The 23,536-nt window shown below is 42.7% G+C and overlaps 1 protein-coding gene across 1 annotated transcript; it reads right to left on the minus strand.

Moving 5' to 3' along the window:
- Nucleotides 1–261: 261 nt before the first annotated feature.
- Nucleotides 262–19,351, minus strand: mbip (MAP3K12 binding inhibitory protein 1). Its single transcript, XM_063224260.1, has 9 exons — nucleotides 19,168–19,351; nucleotides 18,625–18,741; nucleotides 17,007–17,249; nucleotides 15,560–15,656; nucleotides 14,529–14,594; nucleotides 13,172–13,327; nucleotides 12,543–12,640; nucleotides 2,253–2,291; nucleotides 262–1,090 (listed from the first exon to the last, which is right to left on the minus strand). The coding sequence occupies exons 1-9, from the start codon at nucleotides 19,300–19,302 to the stop codon at nucleotides 983–985; spliced, it is 1,059 nt and encodes a 352-aa protein (XP_063080330.1). The 5' UTR covers nucleotides 19,303–19,351; the 3' UTR covers nucleotides 262–982.
- Between the last annotated feature and the right edge of the window lie 4,185 nt (nucleotides 19,352–23,536).

Here is a 23,536-nt window from a genome sequence, read left to right on the forward strand (position 1 = left end):
GTGCGTGTGCGCATGTGCATGTGCGTGCACAGTATTTATTGTTAATATTTGTATAAGGATGTTTCGTTTTAACAGCACATTGGACTCTGGTGAAAGAAACATCAGTGTCCAGTACTTAAGTCTTATTACATTGCTTTTTTAACAATGATACACCTTGTGTACCTGACTTTATCAATCAGCCAGCAAAATCTAATGAATGGATTTTGGTCAAAATGTTAAGATTCAATCATTTGACATTAATAATCAGAGAGCCATCAAAAATTGAATGTTGTGTGTTCAGGTTTATTTACAATGAGTAGAAGACTCGAGGGTGGTATGAGATTTTTCACAGAGCTAGGTTACTTTCCCAATGCAAAGGGAACCATTACAAAACATTAACTAAAAAAGAAAAAAAAGGATACCTTCATTAACACTGTATGCACTATGGCGGCACTGTACTATATTTTCAGCCGTGCAAAGCTGAGGTCACGCAAAGCCTCCATTTACCAGCTCTACATGAACACCAAGTGAGTGGTGCATGATGGTTGCAGAGGGATCGGTAATGGGGGAGGGAATTCGCTAGTATTCACTTGGGAAAGAGGCAACAGCTTCAACAGGACTACCCTTGGGAAATAAAGGAGAACATAAAAAAGTGAGGCGTGGAGGACGAAGTGAGGTGATGATGTGTAGAGATGTCAATACCAGGTTCAGAAATATGAAACAAAACTGCCATCAATGTGGTCCTGTATCGCTGGATTATAGACAGCCATTGCAAAGGATCAAAATCGGCACTCAAGCAGATGGACTTGATACTTGATACTTGGTGAGGTCATCCATGTTAGAGGAACAGCGAGGCAGATATTGTCTAACCCTTTCTGAACCCAGGATTGGTACCTCTGGTGATATCAAGTGATTTTAAAGTGAAAACAGTTTATTTGCCCTCTGTAACTCCATGCCACAACAACAAAAAATCAAGCAAAAACAAAAACAAAGGTCCAGGAGGTCAGAAGGCGAAGTCTGGCGTTTCGGAATGCTGGTACTCGTTGACTTTCTTCAGCAGGGCGCTCCGCACGGCGTTGATCTTCTCGTCCAGTTCGCTCAGGCTGTACGGCTGTGGAACGCAAGCATCAGCATCAGGGTGCATCAAACGACTCTTGAAAATGAAAACTTTGCAAAATCCCACTCTGCCCTTGCAGTATTGTTCCTTTGCTAACTAACATTCTTGCACATTTCTAGCAAATTCAATGTATATGAAAGGGTGGCACAATAGGCTTAAAATTCTGAATTGCAGGGAATTTGGCATTGTTTAGCAAAACATCTGCAAAGTGTGTTTTGAGGCTATTTTGATCAAAATAAGGAAAATAATTTGGAAGAATGCTCCAGTTGCCTTTCCACTTCCCCAGAACATCAAGCAACCAAGAAATGGCTAAAGGATGGGGACATGGGTGTTCGAACATGGCCACAGTTACAAATCTGGGAAAGTGGAAAGGCAACTGTAGCATTCTTCCAAATGATTCTCCTAACTAGTTTGAACACACTTTGCACTGGTTTAGTTAAAAATACCTATTCACTGCTATTCAAAAGCTCAGCACCAGTGAGAAATCCCCCTTTCTTCTAATACTAAATCATAGATGCAAATAGGCCAGAAACGGTAGTCTGTCATACAGTGCATTAAATGGTAAATGGACTGCATTTCTATAGCGCCTTTCCACTCCTTCGAGCACTCAAAGCGCTTTACATTGTATGCCTCACATTCACCCATTCACACTCACATTCACACACCAGTGGCCGTGGCTGCCACGCAGGGTACCACCCTGCCACCAGGAGCAACTTGGGGTTAAGTGTCTTGCTCAAGGACACAACGATGGAGACAGGCCGAGTGGGGCTCGAATCTGCAACCTTTGGGTTGCCGAACGGCTCCTCTACCACCTGAGCTACCACCGCATTACCCAATGGGATGATATCATAGTCCTCACGGAGCGATGCTCTCTTTTGCCCCCTCCCTTCCTTCCTTACAGACAGGCCAACTACACCATAATCATCAGCACCCCCCCCCACCACCACTCCACCTCCACCAAAATCAAATGTTATTTGCTATTCAAATGTTGGCGGACCAAATGTTGGACCATACAACAATTAGCCATAGTCACACACTCGTTTAAACATTTTATAGCCTATAGTTCTTTTTTTGACAACAATAAAAACACATATGTAGTGGAGTTATCAAGGAACTCATCCATACATTGTGTGACCTGAATGGCCCGTTTTCTTACCTGTGAACCAGAAGCTTTGGGTCTCTTGTGTGCGTAACTCTAAAAAACAAGAGTAAAAGTACATACAAGTCAATTATGTCTCCTAAATGATGAATTTTTAGCCTGATTGTTAGAAAGTTTTCAAGTGTGGACATGAAAGCACATTATTTTTAAAAACTGAAAACAGAACATTTTAAAGTAACTCAAACTTATTCCATCGAAAATACATTTATAATCAGTGGTGGACGAAGTACACCAGTTATGTACTTGAGTAAAAGTACAGTTACCTTGCATTGAAAACTACTCAAGTAAAAGTGAAAGTATTCACCTCACTTTTTTACTTGAGTAGAAGTACAAAAGTATCTGCCGTCAAAAATACTTAAGTACTAAAAGTAAAAAGTAAAAACTTAAAAATGAAGCCTTTGGTGCAATTTTAATATTTAAGTGTTGTAGGCCTAGTTTGGTCATATCTAATTAAATATCCCCTGATTTGCATAGGCTATACCAACATGTTAGAACTAGGCCATAACAGGCCTCAGAAACACTGTGGAGAAAGTCCATGGATGTTATAGCATCAGAACTTCATTTTCACCTCTCTAACCATTTACTACTGACCCTAACATGCCCAAAATAACACATGAAAGGGTCTTTAATATTAAGAATGATTAGGCTGAAATTGATTATATGCCTATTAGAACAACTACTACAATACCCCCACCCCAGCCGTAGGCCTACAGTCCAGTATAGGCCTACTTATTTGTGACAGCAAGGAGTTAGAGTAGTAGCCAATAAAGTGCTTTATGTTTAATTTTTGTTATAATTATGGTTTTGGTAGACCTCTTCTTCTTCTTCTTCTTCTTCTTCTTCTTCTTATTATTATTATTATGTAGTGTTTGGTTATGTTAAGGTTGGCCTAGGCCTATGTATGGACAAACAGACTTCTTGCGATTCTAAGCTACCTTTAAAGATAGGAACATCTTCATATACTTGTAATGGTCTCTATTTGCTAGATGCCAATGATTTGCAATAGCCTACTTGATACAACTTAATTGGAACACTTATCTGTCTGATCATGAAAAAGCCTTTGTGCTTGTGCACATCACTGGGCCAATATTTAGCCAGAGTCCACTTTTTTTCTCTTTTTAAAAAAAAACTTTCTTACTCTTGTTTTTTACAACCTCACTTTGGTGGTATTGCCAGTGCTTTTCATATCCACTGTAGCCTACTGACCTGACTTAAGGGAAAGGATACCTGTTGCAAGGACACATGTTGCATGTAGCCTCACTTTGCAACATGTGGTGGACATGGCAATCCTCATGTAAAGATACAAACCCTTTACACAAGCCTCTTTTCCATAAAGTTGAAGCAAATCATTTTTTTGGTGACAGGGGAGTCTATTAGACAAGTAATTGATATCCCAAACTACTTCAGAAAATACTGCAATGTATTGAGGGGAAAGAATGCTATCACGGGGTTGTGCGCCTGGACCTGGATGGTTTGGAATAAGCAGCATGTTTAGGCATCCTGTGTAGGCCTACTTGACTCAAGAAATTAACACGCTACAAAAGCGGCAATTATGTGACTCTATTGTAAGACATAACACAGATATAGCACAGTAAGTCAAATAAGCAGTAGGGCCAACATTAAGTATCAATTCGCTGCTTATTCAGTTCAAACGCGAAACCTATCTGACACATTTCGTCTTTGTCAGGCGAGTGCAGCCTACGAGCTAAACCTCTCCCCCTCACACAACGAATACGACGCTACACTCTAACAACGTTATTGTCGCCTGCTTTATTGTTTTGCTGTGCTTTCCGCGTGTTACTACAAAGTACCGTTTCTTCTTATTTCAATTCGTCTCGCAAGGCGCAACAGTGGACACATCAGTGGTCTTGCTCTGCTCGCTTTCCTTCTGAAACTAATTCTGTAGGCCTAGTAGAGCTTGTTGCCACGTCACAATGCCGAATCTCTGAGTCTGCCAATCGGATTCAGTTTCACTTTCTTCACACAAGCGTGAAATCTCAGATTTCATTTGACCAGGGCATTAAAAATGAATTAATTCACCTGCCGTGTATCGCCTTAAAAAAAAGGAACGAGTAAGGAACGAGTGTTTCTGTAAATGTAACGGAGTGAAAGTACTAAATTTCGCTTTTAAATGTAGTGAAGTAAAAGTATAAAGTCTTACCAAATAAAAATACTTGAGTAAAGTATGAAAGTATGGAAATATTACTTAAGTACAGTAACGAATTACATTTACTTCGTTACTGTCCACCACTGTTTATAATACATTTAGCAGTAAGAATACAGAAATTAGTATAATAGGCTTTACACAACGCATCAAATGTATTGTTGTCAAGTCAAGTCAAGTAGGTTTTATTGTCAATTTCTTTACATGCACTGGTCATACAAAGAATTTGAAATTACATTTACATTACATTGTTGGAAAGGGTTTTCAGTCTGGTTGTTAAAAGGCATGCAAGTGAGGACATGAAAGCAGAGATGCTGTTGCTATACAGTCCCAGGAAAAAGTTTGTACACCCTTTGAAATTTCTTACATTTCTGTCAAAATTGAGCATAAAACATGATCTGATCTTCCCGGAAATCTCAAGAAGGAACAATCAGAGTCTGCTTTAATTAATTCCACCCAAACATTTACATGCTATGATATTTTTATTGGTCATAAGGCCATAACATTCACAGGAGAGCAGGGCATAAGTAAGTACACCCTTGCATTAAGTAGGTTCTAACCCTCAGTTAGTTGCAATACCATCAACCAGACTTGTCCTGTAGTTGCAGATCAGATTGACAAAACAATCTGTTTGTATCTTGTCTTTCTCTTCTTTAGAGAACTGCCTCTCGTCAGCAAGGTTTGTGGGATGTCTGGAGTGCATAGCTTTCTTGACTTCATGCCATATAATCTCAATTGTTTTTTGTCAGGGCTTTGACTGGGCTATTTCAGAATGTGTATTTCATTATTATGAAGCCATTCTAAAGTCGATTTGCTTCTAAAGTATGGGTTGTTGTCAATTTCAGGACCCATACTCTTGTGTGCTTCAACTGTGTGACAGACTTCCTCACGTTTTTTTCTGTAAAATATCACAATAAACTTGAGTTCATTCTTCCACTGATAATAGCAAACTGTCAAGGGCCTGAGGCAGCAAGGTAGCCGCATATAATGATGCTCCCGCCACCATACTCAGAAGAGGAGATGTAACCAAGAATAGCTAAAAATGGGATTCATTCTGCCAATCTAAAATTAATGGGGTTTCTGTCCAAAAAAATATTGCTGCACCTTTGAGGTTTGCAAAAAAGCATTTATATGCTTCATAGAATTACTGCAAAATATTCTGTAGACCAACGTTGAAACCAAAGTTGAATTGTTCAGGGGAACACACAATGTCATGTTTGGAGGAGAACTGGAGAACCACACCTTCACCAAAACATCATCTCCACCTTTCAGTATGGTGGCGGGAGCATCATTATATGCGGCTACCTTGCTGCCTCAGGTCCTTTTCAGTTTGTTATTATCAGTGGAACAATGAACTCAGAAGTTTATCAAGATATTTTACAGAAAAAAGTGAGGTAGTCTGTCACACAGTTGAAGCACACAAGAGGATGGGTGCTGAAATGTGACAACAACCCATACTTTAGAAGTGAATCGACTTTAGAAAGGCTTCATAATAATGAAATACACCTTCTGGAATAGCCCAGTCAAAGCCCTGACAAAAAACAAGGGTGTACTTACTTATGCCTTGCTGTCCTTTGAAGGTTTACATCTTGTGACCAATGAAAATATGAAAACTTGTAAATGTTTGGGTTGAATTAGTTAAAGCAGACTCTGATTGTTCCTTCTTGTGATTTCCGGGAAGATCAGACCATGTTTTATGACCAATTTTGACAGAAAGGTAAGAAATTTCAAAGGGTGTACAAACTTTTTCCTGGGACTGTATATTCCTATAGCAACAGTATCTCAGATGAAAGGTCATAAAGAGAACCCATTTATTCAAAATATTGAAAACAAAAAATTCAAGAGTAACCCGCACATATTCCATCAAAATGACCTTTAGCAATTAGAATACAGAAATGAAAATAATATTTTTAATACTATTTGCTTCATATAACCCATCACATGTACAGCCGGAAAGGTTTTTGCTGAAAAGTTTGTATGTAGCAGCTCTTCAATTCTCAGGTCAGTGTGAACTGTGGCTGTGGAGGTAGAAGGAGGTCAAAAGCCCAAATCGGTCCCCACATTGTTCACAGCATTTTGCTAAAATGCCCAGCTAAACTGGCATCTCCCACGGTGCTCTACTTCAACTATTGTCCTGGAAACCATGTCAACAAAAGACAGTTCTGACAGACCGCAGGCTCTCACAAAATGTGGACCTCTCTTACCAAAAAAACATTAAACCCCAGAGATTTCTTCAAAAAAATCTCGGTTCTAATGTGCATGCAAGAAGCAAATTGCCATAATAGGATAATTACACAGGTTTTTGTTGTGTTGACAAAAGCGATACATTAAAAAAAGAACTTTTGACCCCATAGTCCTCTTCAATCACAGTCAGAAAGAAAGCACACATGAGAAGTTTTTGCAAGTTATTTGTTCAAAGCCAGGAAGAAAGCACACATGAGAAGTTTTGAAAGTATTTTTTGGAGAAAAATGTGGAACAGCCATTGCTTGTCCACCCCTACTGCACAACAGCCTGGGTACACACTGGCCTATGGAGACTCAATGAACACATCATACAGTGCAAATGGGAAAATCCAACACTGTAAACACTGTAAAGGGATTCAACAGACTAATAAAGGATCAGTGTGCTGACACTGATTTCAATTTATCGTTTCCAGCTTTCTGACCCTCCCTCTCCCACACCTCTCTCATGCACTCTCTCTTCCCCTCTCGCCAATACACACACACACACACACACACACACACACACACACACACACACACACACACACACACACACACACACACACACACACACACACACACACACACACACACACACACACACACACACACACACACACACACACGCATATAGACACACTCACACACTAAAAGGACATGGAAATCAGTGGGCTCTCAGCTGAGCGCGGTGAACTAATAACAGTCAGTGAGAGGAGGTGTGCGTTGGCTGAAGGGCACTTACTCTGCTAACTTTGATGGGCTACAATCTGACATGGATAACAAATTCTGAAGAGGAGGAGGGGGTGGGGGTGGGGGGAATCGCTCATATCGCCTTTTAATGGCTTTGGAGAACTCTCAGCTCTGGCCGAGTGGGTGCTGGAAACACACTCACACACTCTCTCTCTCTCTCTCTCTCTCTCTCTCTCTCTCTCAAACACACACACACACACACACTCAACACTAGTCACAACAGCGTGTGGTATCTGACGAAACATTTTCACGATCCTGCCACCATCTTTTATGCAAAAATATTTTTTGGGGAAAAGGATTCTTGAAAAAAAGGGTATGCTGATGAGGGTGAGAGGTCCTCAGAGACCAGACCACTACACTACTGCCCAACACACACACCCCTTTCCCACTACCCCACCGATTAAAAGCGTGTGATAATAATGCCCCGATATAATATACAGCCTCTATAGCTTAGTAAGGCAGCCGGAAGTTCCACATGCCCCCTACCTAGCCTCGAGACCTGCCCTCCAAAATGTCTGTGCATGTCAGTCACTACCCCAACCCTCAACCCACAGCGTGGAGGGTCATTGAAGACATTAGGCATACAGTACAATACAGTACATTGTACAACCGTTCAAACATGCATGCACAGCTTCTAGGTGCTGGTAAACACAGGAGTGTTCAAGAAAGTATTAGCACACTTGTTTGACTTTTTGCTGGTTTAACTTTCCAGTTTCCACCAGAACCGTCCGTCAGGAGCTCTACCGGGTCAGTATAGTACACGGCAGAGCATGTGAACGGAGCTGAGCGCGGCTCAATTCCCGCTCCCCGCTCAGGAATATGTTCGCTCATTCGCTCTGCCGCTCAAAGTTGCGCCAGGACGCTCCGCTCATAAAACGCTCCGCGCTCACCTTCATTTTCTTGCCGCTCCATCGAAATCGCTCCTCGCTCGCTCAAATTTTCATGAGAGGGCATTTTCTGACATTTTTCCTTAATGTAATTATGCTGGGACACTCAGCGTTTGATTTATGTGTTGTCTTATTTAACTGGCTGTTAAATTGTATCGCACTGTTTCCCAGCTGTGGACGTAACACCTCGCCCCGCGTTTCCTATTTAATTATTAATTATATTTTACTAGACTGCATTAAAAAGGTCACCCCGCAAATTAGATAATATCGTATAACCCATTTCCAAAGAACAGGCTCATAGATCACCTTAAACCCACTCTGTATTGTTAAGCATAGTTATGATGTTTTATGATAATTTTATCCCACATTTAATCACACAATACTTGTCTCGGTGATTCCGTGGTAAAATTGAAACATAGGCTATAACAGATTGTATGCACAGAGACTAGACTGCAGCTCAGTCATCTACTGCTGATTGACTGATCATTTTCGTTTACTAATATTGCGGAGTGATTTATGGTCTGGCTGAAGTGACAATTTGGAACATTCGCTGGAGGAAGAGAGAATCGAAATATAGACCAGCGTGGGTACCTCTCGAAGAGCCTCCCGCGCAAAGGCATAGGCGGTCTTACGTTTTGTCACGCACAAAGGAATGACACGAGACCGCAGAGTGGACATGGTAGGCTATAGAGTCAGTCTGTCGTCCTGGAAAAAGTCTAATTACAAGCACATGGCTTCTGTACATTCCAGAGGGATATCGCCAGGACCAAACAGGGCGCAACCCCGACGTAGCCTACATTTTTTTATCTTTGTGCATTTTCGACCATGCGTTCATCCACAGTTTGCGCGTATGTGAGGGAGCGACTGCTACCCCTCTGTCAAGGATGTGTGCGTAACGAGCGGAGTGGAGATTATGAGGCACGAAGTCGGAAGTATCAAAAATAATTAGGCCTTTTTATTTACCTTTTCACCAGAAATTAGAAAATAAATGTGCACGTGGGCATAGACAAAACGAACAGGACGCTTTCTGGCAAACAAAAGAAACGACAGTCTTTGAAATGAGTTCAGCAGCATCAAAGTCTCACAGCACAATTCTCTGCTTACACCGATATGCAGCAGTTTTACGCGAAGCCACCTCCTACTGGTTACCAGGTGCTTCTCAATCAAAATCGCTCACATCAACGATTTGACTACGGCTTAAATACACCCATTTCCTAGGGCCAGCCAATTATTCACTAATTCAATTACTCACTCAACGCTGCATGACTAGACTAGCCTACGCGATTGGTCTCACAATTCCTTCCGACCATCGCCAAACAAAACAGCCAGTTTAAACACAATACTCAAAACATTAATCACATAGAACACAGATTGCCCAAGTACACATTCATAATCGTCACAAATAATAAACATGACAAAATCCCCACACATTTCCCCTCCCAAAAGTCACTGATGGAATCCTCCAAAGGCAGTGCGCGCTTCCGCCTATGGCCACGACAAAGTTCGGAGAAAAGTGTTCCATTGCGAGCGCAGGTGTGCGAGTGTGCGCGTGTACGAGTGTGTGCGCGTGTATTTTCGCTCGCCAAAGTCCCGACAGTTCAGCAAACACAAATGTTCATAAATACACCGTTCGTGAGTTTTAAAAATAGGCTAACTTAGCCAGTGAGAAGGGAGAGGGAAACTTCACCTTCTCACACTTCCCTCCCCTTCTGCAGTCTCGGAACCAGGGGTGAAGAGACGAGCCCCTCCGCCTCCATTGCAGGTGAAGGCAGCTTGAGCCGCTCCACCTCCTTGCCGTTGTCGCCACCACTGGGTGCTGCTGCTGTAGCAGGCCTCTCTCCTCGTTCTGGTAGCTGAACAACCACCGCCGATGCTGCTGTGCTGCTGCTGCTGTAGGCCTCGATCCCTCTGAGCTGGGTTGCACTGGTGCTGTCGCTGGCGTTGCCACCTCTCGATGCAGGCAGTGCACCCGCTGGTCGTGTCGCGTTGTTGCCCCACGATTCGCTGCCGTTGAAGAGCCGTCTGGTCGTCGGGTCTGCAGCCCCTCGTCCAGGTCGTCTCGGCTTCGGTCCGCCACGAGCTCCCGAAGTTTCCTCTGTGCACGCGTAGATGAGCCATTTTCTGCCGACAACCGCTGCCACCTCTCCGATTTTCTCCCGGGAGCGACTGCTACTCCTCTGTCAAGGATGTGTGCGTAACGAGCGGAGTGGAGATTACGAGGCACGAAGTCGGAAGTATCAAAAATAATTAGGCCTTTTTATTTACCTTTTCACCAGACATTAGAAAATAAATGTGCACGTGGGCATAGACAAAACGAACAGGACGCTTTCTGGCAAACAAAAGAAACGACAGTCTTTGAAATAAGTTCAGCAGCATCAAAGTCTCACAGCACAATTCTCTGCTTACACCGATATGCAGCAGTTTTACGCGAAGCCACCTCCTACTGGTTACCAGGTGCTTCTCAATCAAAATCGCTCACATCAACGATTTGACTACGGCTTAAATACACCCATTTCCTAGGGCCAGCCAATTATTCACTAATTCAATTACTCACTCAACGCTGCATGACTAGACTAGCCTACGCGATTGGTCTCACAATTCCTTCCGACCATCGCCAAACAAAACAGCAGTTTTTAACACAATACTCAAAACATAATCACATAGAACACAGATTGCCCAAGTACACATTCATAATCGTCACAAATAATAAACATGACAAAATCCCCACACATTTCCCCTCCCAAAAGTCACTGATGGAATCCTCCAAAGGCAGTGCGCGCTTCCGCCTATGGCCACGACAAAGTTCGGAGAAAAGTGTTCCATTGCGAGCGCAGGTGTGCGAGTGTGCGCGTGTACGAGTGTGTGCGCGTGTATTTTCGCTCGCCAAAGTCCCGACAGTTCAGCAAACACAAATGTTCATAAATACACCGTTCGTGAGTTTTAAAAATAGGCTAAATCAGCCAGTGAGAAGGGGGAGGGAAAATTCACCTTCTCACAGCGCGCACCTGAAGACTCATGATAAATATTTATGCTTTTGTTTGCATGGACTGGCCCATATGGCGCAGGAACAGACAACGTTTTCAACGAAAATATTAGTAAATCATTCATAATTAATAACAATTATGTAGGGCGGCTACTGAAAAAGAGTGAAAGCAGTTGGAAAATCCGACGGCAGCCTACTGTCAACGTGTTCTATTTAATTAAATAATCAAACTCCAAAGAAATAAGTCTAAGGGAAATTGTTGGGTTATTGAGAAGTCACAACTAAAGGTCTTTGGAGAAATGCTGTCCCCACAATGATTAATCTAGAACTGACAAAAGAGGAACGCTCACGTTTTGTGAGGAATGCTCACCCATCCTCCTGGTGTCTGCGGAGCACCTCGTCGTGCTTTCTCGTGCCCAGGTTAAAATAAGAGTCTTTACTCACAGTGACTACGTCGCTCACATTCTTCCTCGTGCTCAACATCTTCCTCTAAATTTTTGACTTGAAGTTTGAATTTATAAGATCACCTTGCTTTTCGATGTGCCTAATTCCCAAACTCCATCTTCATACCTTGCCTCGCGGGGCACAGGTGACGCGAAAACGCTGGGGTCAGTGGCTGGCTGTACTACATATTTTTTAAGGATTAAAAACTGTTGGCCTGCAACTCTTTTCAATTCAAAAACATATCGAAAACAGCACAGTTAAGCAAGTAAATGTTATTTTACAAATTTTATAATCAAACATTTTAATTTGTGAGCGCATCGGAGCGAACTGGAGCGGAGGGAAATCACCGATCCGGCCTTTGAAATTCATAACCGCTCGGCGCTCTAACCATATTTCTCCCGCTCCGCTCCCCGCTCACTTCTCGCTCCGCTCCGTTCACATGCTCTTACATGGACAGGTTGCTATAGACAAACCTGTCTAATGCCAGGTGTTTCCGTTTTATTGTCCAACCCCTGTACATGTCTATGACCTTCCCCCATTGCTCAACACCCCCATCCCCTCCCATCCCATCCTATCCTTCATCCCTCCACTTGCTCATGTATGAGTATGTTAGTATGTGTGTGTGTGTGTGCGAGAGAGAGAGAGAGAGAGAGAGAGAGAGAGAGAGAGACAGAGACAGAGAGACAGAGAGAGAGAGAGATTCTTGTCAATGTCTTATTTAAATGTTTTAGTTAAACTGCACATTGGAGACTGGTTAAAACGCAATTTCAAACGTCTGTGCTAACCCTGTTACATAGATTTTTGACAATAAAGTGCACTTGACTTGACTTGCTCACCACAGATTGGAAGTACTCTGGAGAGAGGCCCTCCAGCTCCAGGATGCGATCCTCCAGCTTCTTAAGACGCTGGTACACGCTGAGAGGGACAGGGCCGGCTAGAGAGAGAGAGAGAGAGAGAGAGAGAGAGAGAGAGAGAGAGAGAGAGAGAGAGAGAGAGAGAGAGAGAGATGTAAGAGACCTTTGAAGAGGTACAAGGTCACCCATTATGGCTAATTGAGGACTAGCTTTCATCCTTTGTGGAATGTTCACTGCAAAATAGGCCTGTGGTAACGCTTATCATTCACTGAAAAATAAATACAAGACATGCATTTCCCACTTTTCTAATAAGAAGTTGAGATCTTGATTTAAAAAATGAAATGAAAAACTGGCATAGCCATACCGCAGACCACTCTCCCCATGATGCCACTGCACCCATTACAGTTGCCGTTGTTTATGCAACAGTTGTGAAGATGGCTCCAAAGCGTAATTTGAGTATGTGTAAATGCAAGTACGTATGCATGTGTGTGTGTGTGTGTGTGTGTGTGTGTGTGTGTGTGTGTGTGTGTGTGTGTGTGTGTGTGTGTGTGTGTGTGTGTGTGTGTGTGTGTGTGGGTGTGTGTGTGTGTGTGTGTGTGTGTGTGTCTCACCTGTGGGCAGCTTGAGGTGTGCCTCCATGTTGTGTAGTCGTTCCTCGATGGCCGGGTTGCCACAGTTGCGGTGGACACCTCCCTGGTGAAGACCACGCAGCTCAAGACCCCCTCCTGATCGACCCTGGGGGCCGTATGGGTTCAGCACACGCGTCACTGCACAGAGACAGACCGTACACATGTGAAACTTCATGCATGCAGTGTGAATTTTCAGAGGGGCATTTCTGTCAGCTACTAATCAGGATTTATTTTTTTTCCATTATATTTTTTATTCAAGAAAGCAAAAGTAATATGCATTTAGTTACAATATCTTGAATTGGATAAGTTTTCTTTTCTTTTTAAGAAACAAACCCCACCCACCCACAAGACCCATATACTGCTGTAAAAGACAAAAAGAAACACATAAGTATAGAAACACATAAGTACAATAAATGAAATAAATAACTCAAGAGAAATAATAATAATAATAATAACTATAATAGTGATGTTAGTTATAGTGACAAAGCCTCTAATCAGAATTTCTGACCTGATTCGGTAGCACGACAGGCCACGAATGGTCTGATTACGCTTCTCTGGGGAGGGTTTAGTCGCCCTCCGGGCGGCCGACCAATAAGCGGTGTGGCGCAGCGTGCTAAGCGCCCCACATTTGGGCTTGGATGCTCATGGGGACCCCGGTTCGAGTCCTGATGGGGTCATTTCCCAGCCCTACCACATATCTCTCTCCTGTTCATTTCCTGTCTCCTCTCACACTGTTCTGTCATCCCACATCGTAGTCAACCTAATTTTCAGGTTTCAGTTCACTGCAAATGCATGCTGCGGTCTACTAAACACATTTTCATTTCCTGTTAATTTCTGACATGTGCCAAGGGCTGGAATGGTGCAGTTACAGTTTCTAGGCTATTATTGTCACAATCAATATCTTGACGACTATCGATTATTGCTACACAATTCTATCCATATTATCTATTTTTATTATTGAAAATCAAACATTTCTTGGTGACAACAAAATGCATACATGAGGATTTACCCATTTGTCTGATGCTCCATTCATGTGCAATCTTGACTGTGATGCGTGTACCCATCCCATACCCCAATACTTAGATTTCATGTACATTATGATATTGCTTTTTCGGATAATGTCAAAATACTTGTCCATTTTGCCCTGAATACATGTAATTTTAAAATATTGCGTCATAGAAAGGCCAAGCCTTGTGCAAAACCTATTAAATCATACCTCTGATTGAGTATGTTGCCAAAAACAAAACAAAAAACAAACAGCAACAACAAAAAACATCAAGGACAGGTTAATTGAGAATGCATGCTTACAGTTTGAAACCAGTTAGTCATTTGGGCATACCTTTGACATGACTTTTAAAGCCGGGATATGGGGTGAAAACGGCATCTGTTCTGGCACAACTGTTTTCTGCAAAAACATAAATATTTACACACACATTAGCAATTTAATGGAATAGTTCCATTCCAGACACTCTCGCACATCCAACGACCCTCTCTTCCCTTCTCTCTTCTGCATCACGGCAAACCAGGCTCGTTCTGTTATCAGTCAAGTACCATTTGAAAATGAAAAGAAAGAGAGAGAGAAAAAAAAACACACGTTGCCTGGTAGCGCCCTCCCATCCCCGTAACCTCCTGCACCCCATCACACACACATATGTGCACACACACACCCCATGCACACGCGCGCGAACACAGACGCACACACACACACAGGCGTGCGCGCACACACACACACAGACACACACACACCATGCGCGCACACACACACACAAGCGTGCGCACACACACACACACACACACACACACACACACACACACACACACACACACACACACACACACACACACACACACACACACACACACACACACACACACACACACACAGCTCCAGATAACTAGCGGTGGCCTGGGCAGAAGGCTCCTCATCTGCTGCTCATTTCAGCCCTCTCACCCGGCAGTTCAGCATGACCTCTCACACGGACAAATCACCACTCTCCCAAACATTGCCAACCTCTCAGCAGCACCGTCACACACACACACACACACACACACACACACACACACACACACACACACACACACACACACACACACACACACACACACACACACACCTCAATCCTTGCACAGCGCCCATGTGCATGCACACACACACAAACACAATCCTTAAGCATGCGTACACAGACATGTGAATATGTATGCATGTAGGTATGTAACACACACACACACAGGCTTGTAACCGCACAGCCTAGACCCTGACACACACACATTAACACATGCACACACACACACACACACACACACACGCGCGCGCGCACGCACGCGCGCACGCACGCACGCACACACACCAAGGCCCCATTAGCTACTCACCCTGATTACAGTCGATCACGTTGCAGAACTCGCGCACATTACTTTCATTGATCTCATGCTGCTTGCGCTCTATAAAGGCAGATATCCTCCTGTCAATCTGGAGAGAGAGAGAGAGAGAGCGAGAGAGAGAGAGAGAGAGAGAGAGAGAGAGAGAGAGAGAGAGAAAGAGAGAGAAAGAGAGAGAGAGAGAGAGAGAGAAAGAGAGAGAGAGAGAGAAATTTTCTATGTGCAGCACAGACAGCAAAGTATCACTTTAAAATATGAAAATATATAAATGCATCAGTGTGAGAGACATTCATTCCTAATATAAAGATTGCATATTCATGCTTGGAGAAATCCAATACCCCAAGAAAGAAGTAATAAAACAAGTAGCTGTAACTAAGTAGAATTGCTGAATCAAAATATATATCAGGCATGCCATGGGCACCAGTTTCAGTTTAAAATCAGTTCATATTAATTATGTAGATATTTAGCACCACACATCAACTATTGTCCTTGTATAATGTGTTAATGGAAATGCTCACATCATTAAGCCATTTTTTGACAGAGGTGAGCCCCTTTTCCATTCATTCACATTTCTTAGGTCTACCTGTATCTCCAAATCATGGCTGCCAGGATTGCCGTGAAGAAGGGGAGGGGTCACCTCTAGTCAAATGTTCTACCTCTATGCATCTGAAAAGGTGCGTTCGGGACTAGGGTTGCCAACTGTCCCTCGAAAAATGGAATCGTCCCGTATTTAGGGATAAAAGTACGGGTTCCATATTCAGCTTAAACGGGACACGGGACGTTAAAATGTAATCTAAGAAATGCAAAATTTCTGGAGGATGACCCCCAGACCCCCCGTCTCAATATTTCTTAAATTGGAAGTTGGCAACCCTAGTTCGGGACGGACATGTGTCGATCGACGTTGACTAAGTACTTCAGCAAGAACTTGTCATCATGACGTGGGTGGTATTAAACACAGCGCATTTAAAGTCGACCCCAAATTTGCACTAGACGATGAGCTCGCACCAGTTTGATGTACTAGCACACCACGTGTCAGGTATGGGGGGACAGGTGGGGAGGAGCTAAAGTGGGGTGCAGTGCAAACTTTTTTAGTTGTGTGGGATAACGCGCCTACAGACACATATGAGTGAACTTTTGGCAAACCAGTTCAGGGGTGCGTCCCCGTGGAAGCGGTATGCAGACGAGCATCAATGGGGATAAGCAACTGCGGGAGTTGCTAGGTCCATCTGCAGTCACATTGATCACACGATAGTTTGACACCATGTGACATGTCACCTCGTCGTCGCAACACGACTGAAATTTGGTAAGTTGGAAAAGATTTCTAACCATCATGCAACATTTTCATCCAGAATGCATTGCTGTCTGCATGCATGTTGCTGCAAAGCCTAATGACACCTCTGTCACCCACAATACAGCTGACAACACAACCAAGAAGTCTTACCTCTGCCTTCGGAGCCCTAATCTGAACAAAATGATCATCCGTCTTTGACTTGGTGGGCGTGCTCTGGGTCTGCTCGTTTGCCTGGCACTGTGCTCCGGGTACTGGTAGCGATGAGTCTACGAGCATGGCTTCTGCACCACTGGAACTTGCCACCTCGGTGGCAATGCTTGTTGATGCTTCTCTCTGCTCTGCCTGGGCTTGTGTTTCTCTGTCAGCCAGTGTTTTCAAGTCTACTGACACAGCCTATAAGTAGATAATACATTAGGTGGTCAAATACATTTTTGGAACAAAAAAAACGTTACCTGTACAAAAACCTTTTTGAGAGCTTGGTGAATCTGTATGCATGCAGACATTCTTATGAGTGATACTGTAAGCTAGGTTTGTGCAAATTGTGCATGCGAGTGAATGCACACTAGAATCTCCTGCCACCCCCCAATGAGCTCTATGCACCCCATGCTTGCTCCTGTTGAACCATACTAGGGCTGACCGATTTTAAGAACAAAATTAAATTGCGATTTCTTTGGCAGATATTGCGATTTCGATATCCATCACGATTTTTTCCCTTTCTTTAAATCAAGTTTCAGTGCATGGGGCTCTGTTCTCATGCTCCAGATCAGTTGGTCCAGTTCAAGTGTCTGTCTTTTCTAGTGAGTGACCTGTTCACGCACAGCATGGAGCTTTCTGATTGGTAGCTGATACAGAGCCGTTCTATCAGAGCTATCTGTTGTTTTCTACACCACAAAGCAGGGGCAATAGGCAGTGCATACATAAGTGCAATTATTGATGAAACAAAACATGGATCAGTTAAGGAGAACGATTTTTCTGGCTTTGACGATTCCAAAATCGGGTTGTCAGAGATCTCGATTTTTTGGATTCGATCTTTCAGCCCTAAACCATACATGGATTAAAAACATGTATTCCTATTATGTGTAATAAATGTGAACGTGAAAGCCCAACTGGGAAACTCCAACTCCCATTTATGCTTCACCCGTGCAAGGGTCAGCCACCAATGGCAACCGAAAGGGAGCAGTGCAGTGGGACGGTACCATGATCAGGGTACCTCAGTCATGGAGGAGGATGGGGGAGAACACTGGTTAATTACTCCCCCCACCAACCTGGCGGGTCTGAAGTCAAACAGGCGACTTTTGACTAGAAAGCTGACGCTCTAACCGCTTACCCATGACCCATGCCCAAATGTGTGACACAGGTTTGTTAGAGTGCACTCACATTTGGCTGTTCAGTAATGGTTAAGGAGATGGGCTTTGAATCAAAGGGTTGCAGGTTCAGATCCCACCCTTCCACTCCCTACCACACTTAATGACTGAGGCCCTTGAGCAAAGCACCTGACCCCACACTGCTCCAGGGACTGTAACCAATATGCCGTAAATGTAAGTCGCTTTGGATAAAAGCATCAGCTAAGTGAAATGTAATGTATGTGTTAATGACTGATGTGTTGGATCTCTGCTATGTGTATTATTATGTGTAGGCTTCACCTTCATTTATCCAAACTCCAAATGAATAAAGTGTCACTATCAACTCTACTTTCAAGTAGGCTACACTGCATCTTTTTAGAAGGGAAGCATATAGTCTTGTCTCCCAAGAGAGGAATGCAGTCTACCTGAAGTACGGCTATGTGTCGTCGTAGGCAGGCATGGACGTGAGATGGCTGGAGAGACTGAACATCAATGCGACTTGCATCGGCACTGATGCTCAATACGGCTGGCTCCACCTTGAGCTGTGAAGGGTGAAGATGCAACGTTATTGCCTTGTTGTGCGCCCCTCAAAGCTTACGAAATGAGAGCGGTGTGTTGTGGTTCGAGGACACAATACCTTCCCTTACATAAAGAGTGAATCAATCTCGTAGTCTATCCTACGTTTACCACATTGAGAGTAAATAGAATATTTAGAACGTTATTGCATTGTGTTAGCCTCTTACGCTACAGCAAGAGGTTAAACATTAGCTTATCGCGGATAGGAGTGAGTAGTTCATAGATTGTCCGTCGCTACAATGACGGTAACATTAACGCAACAGACAGTGTTACCGTTGCCGCAGTTTGTAAATTGTAACAACATTGTCCACGCTAAAGGCTAACCACCTAGCCACTGGAGCTACACGCAACAGACACTGCACAATAAACAAAAACAATCATTTCCGACAAACCTCTGAACTGAAGTCGGCAAGCGCTTTGATGAGTGCAGTGAAACTATCGCTGAAAGTAGCTTCGGGTCTTCCATTTGAACGCATTTGTCTTGTATTCGTGTCTTGTTTACAATTTGATGTATCACTTTCATTCATGGCACTCTTCCCCCGCTACAGTATTTCCGCCGTTCGAGCGCATGTTGCACTGATTGGTGTGAAGGGCCGGAAGTGTACAGACGTCACTGATTTGGGCTCCGATGTAACAAATGATTTGGCCTGGAGCTACATTTGGACAGACACATTTCTAAAATATTTCATTCATAGATTCGTTTTCCTCCTAACTATGTGGAAGAATGTAGACCTACATGTCCATCCTCACGTGGCTAGGAGGTATAGGCATTTAAAAGGAAAGGGGAAAAAAAAACATTTTTAAATCCCTAAATAATTAACCTTATCTAGGCTTGCGGCCCACAATAGATAGGCCTACATTACAATACCAAAAGTATGAGCTAACCCATCCAATGGATCAGACTCAGGCGTCCTAATCGCTTGCATGGCTAATGGTGTAGGCAATATAAAATAAAGCACCTAGGCATGCAGACTCTTCAAAAAAAAAAAAAACATTTGTGATGTATGAACTGCTTTCAGCTCAGCGAATTCCAGCGTAGAACTGTCATAGGATTAGGGTGACCAGATTTGGATTTGTAAAAAGGAGGACACTTTTTTGGGGGGGTGGGTCATCGGTGTATCTGTGTATCTACAGGTATGAAAGTATATATGGGTATGAGGTATGATAGTAGGCCTATAAAGTATCAACGCATCCAAAATGGTCATTTGTTTAAAAGCCACTCAAACTTTTTGGCATGCACATTCATTTGTCTACCATAAATGACAATTAAAATCTCTTCAGTTACGCCTATAGGCCTATCACATAATTTGTGTGATCATATGATGCAGAGCCTTTGTTACAATCCTAGATAGTAGGCCTAACACCTATATTGGAGTAGCTAAACGGCATAATGCAGCTCAATTTCATAGGCCTATTCTAATTTCTGCATTAGGTTTTTAAAAATAGATTCACCATCATGTAGGCCCAGCTCAGCCATTCCCCACAAAGATGAACAGCATTAGGCTATATAACATTGGAAACTAAATATAAAACATTTGTGGTTTTCAACTGAATTGATAAGTTCTATTAGGCTACATTTTAGGCTTAATATGTTTATAAGACACCTCACAATTTACCCCTCCACTATCATCCATTAGGCCTATTTAGATAGGCTATTTGTAGTGGCATGGTGCTCAGAGATTAGCAATGGGACACCATTAAGAGAGGAAGTGGAGTTTTACCTAGGGTGAACATTGGTAAAGTGGGACGATTTTAGAAATTTCAGGTTTTCTGCCATTGTAGGCAAATGCCATTACATCACATGTCAAACTTTTATGTTATTTTCAAAATCTAGGGTGTCTTTAACAAAATTAAGCAGAAATTTTGAAAATATTTTCATCACAATAGGAATTATTTAGCTTTAAACAGTTCTGGCCAAGTTCAGAATGAACTTTCTGACCACTGGTAGAGTGGGACATCGCTGCTTTTTACATTTTATTTTATTTATTACACAATTGACATGGATATTTAAGTTTTTTATATGTACATTTATGTAAAAACTGTTTGTTTACATACATTTTGCTACCTTTATATGAAGAATTTGTTGCATAAACCTGTTTACATGCAACGCACCCATAAACCTGATACAACATGCATATTACTACTGAAAAAGAGACTAATACAAGATTTTATTGGTAATTATCTTATAATAAGCAATTATAAGCAACATTTTATTGAAATATAATACACTATTTGCTGTTTCACCATAAAACATGTGCCCTGTCCCACTTTACCAATAGCCATTGGTAAAGTGGGACAGTGGAAAATGTGCCCCTAATTAAAATATTTTATTTAAAAAATTAATGAATTTTTAACTAGATGATACTTAATGAAGTCACCTTTCATATGAAAACAGTTGTTGAGGCCTAACATCAGTTTTGAAAGAGCTAGGCCCTTAACATTATTGACCTCAGATTGCTATGTCATTTTCAAAATCGTTGTTTTTTTGGCTCAGCCTTTGAATGACATGTCATCACGCCCCCCAGGAAGACATCACAACCACACTTAATATTATATTTTAAACATTACATGCTAGAGAAAATATATCCAAAATATTTAATTGGCTACAGTAAAACAATATGAAGATATTGATGATAAATGTTAACTGTCCCACTTTACCAGTTGTCCCACTTTACCAATGTTCACCCTAGGCCTACCTTTAATAAGATAACCCATACAGCGTTATCAATAACTGCAAAGGCAATAGACAGAAGAAGAAGCTGATGAAGAAGAAGCTCAATTTCTTAACTCAGGAATGAGTCCTAGCTCCGAGAAATTGCTTTTGCAAATAACTTGGAAATGTCAGATCATGAAAGAATTTTTAGGCTAAGTCTTGTGACAAGGTGTAACAAAACTTGTACCTCCTCAAATTATGGATTTGGTGGTGTTACTAGGCATACTCCTGTGTTAGATTACCTTCATACCTGGCTTCACACGCGGGAATTTTTGTTCAACTCCCCCGCGAACGTGCATTTGCGTTTCTATCGGCATTGCAGTCCGTCGAACCGGCGGACAGATGCACTTTCGCTTGTAAACATGGGGCGCACTGGCTAGACCCCGAGGGCTACTTCTTTCGGACACATGGTGGGAAGTGGCTAGATTTGACGAGAAGGGCGTGACTAATTTGTGAATGGTAGAGAGAAACCTGGAGTGGAGTCAAATGGAACGGAGTGAAAATTACAGTGCAGATGAATTAGGTCTATAGCCTATTTCAGGCAGTCAAAATCCCGGGCATTTCTGAAATTCCCCCCGGACATTTTTTTAGGTCTCAAAAGTAGGACATGTCCGGGCAAAACCGGACGTCTGGTCACCCTACATAGGATGCCACCTGTGCATCAGTTGTTTTTACTGAAGCTCAAAAGGGAAACGTATCTTCACTTTTTATATACAGTATCTGATGTACATGTAGAAATGGTGTGTACTTCTTGCTAATACTCTTGATTTCGCATGATAAGGAGAAGAACTGGGAGCAAATCTGTGGCTAGTAAAAAGGCTGAATGGCTAGTGACTTGGGAAAACCACTAGCCATGGTAGACCGTGAGCAAAAATGTTGATGTCGAGCCCTGATTGTAAAAGAATGGAAGAGTTTGGAAACAACAGCAACTCAGCCACAAAGTATGCCATGTAAACTGATGGAGGGTAGGGGGCAGTGGATGCTGAGGCATGCAAAAAGGTGGTTGACATTGCCACAGAACTCCAAACTTCGTGAGACCTTCAGATTAGCCCAAGTACAATACGCAGAGAACTTCATGGAATGGGTTTCCAATGCTGAGCAGCTGCATCCAAGCCATCACAGAATGCAATAAAGTGTGGGATGCAGTGGTGTAAAGCATGCTGCCACTAGAGCAGTGGAGATGTGTTCTCTGGAGTGATGAATCACTCTTTTCTATCGGGCAATCTGATGGATGAGTCTGCGTTTGAAGGTTGCCAGGAGAACGGCACAACTGCACGATTGCATTACGCTGAGTGTGAAATTTGGTGGTGGGGGGTTGCTTTTCAGGATTTGGGCTTGGACCATTAGTTCCAGTGACAGGAACTTTGAATGCTTCAGGATACCAAAACAATGTGTAACGTTCCATAGTCCAAACCATGTGCTAACAGCTTGGAGCCCCTTCCTCTTCCAACAGCACCAGGTCAAAAAACAAGGTCCATAAAGACATGAATGACAGAGTCTGGTGTTCATGGACTTGACAAAGTCCTGACCTGAACTCAATAGAACACCTTTGGGATGAATAAGAGCGGAGACTAAGAGCTAGACTGTCTCAACAAACATCAGTGTGTGACCTCACCAATGCACTCTTGGAAGAATGGTCAAAAACTCCTATAAGCGCTCATTTTGTAGACAGCCTTCCGAGAAGAGTTGAGGCTGTAATAGCTGCAAAAGGTGGACCGACATCATATTGAACCCTATGGGTTAGGAATGGAATGCCACTTGAGCCTGACCTGACAAAGCTTTCTACCAATTGTGCAATAAACTGATTCGTAGAGTGGTCCAGCCTGCTCATGAAGTGAAGGGTGAGATTTCACAACAGTGCCATGATTGTAGTTAGACCTAGTTTACAGAACGACCCCTTTGCTCTAGTTAGTACAACCTTTTTTGAAAAAAAAGCACAAAAAAAAGTCCCCTGGACCTCATCATAAGCTTCCCAACGCTCCCTTGATGTGATCATAAGCCTGCCAATGGCCCCCAAAAATAAAATTGACAAATTCCCAATGCTATAT

The sequence above is a fragment of the Engraulis encrasicolus genome, chromosome 19, assembly GCF_034702125.1.
Source record: "Engraulis encrasicolus isolate BLACKSEA-1 chromosome 19, IST_EnEncr_1.0, whole genome shotgun sequence".
Classification (NCBI taxonomy): Eukaryota; Metazoa; Chordata; class Actinopteri; order Clupeiformes; family Engraulidae; genus Engraulis; species Engraulis encrasicolus.

Excerpts from the sequence above, each read along its gene's own strand:
- mbip (XM_063224260.1), bottom strand. The coding sequence starts at position 19,302 with ATGAATGAAAGTGATACATCAAATTGTAAACAAGACACGAATACAAGA. Across the intron at positions 18,742-19,167 it reads TTGCCGACTTCAGTTCAGAG|CTCAAGGTGGAGCCAGCCGT; the intron begins GTTTGTCGGAAA and ends CACCCTTCACAG. Across the intron at positions 12,641-13,171 it reads ACACCTCAAGCTGCCCACAG|CCGGCCCTGTCCCTCTCAGC; the intron begins GTGAGACACACA and ends CTCTCTCTCTAG.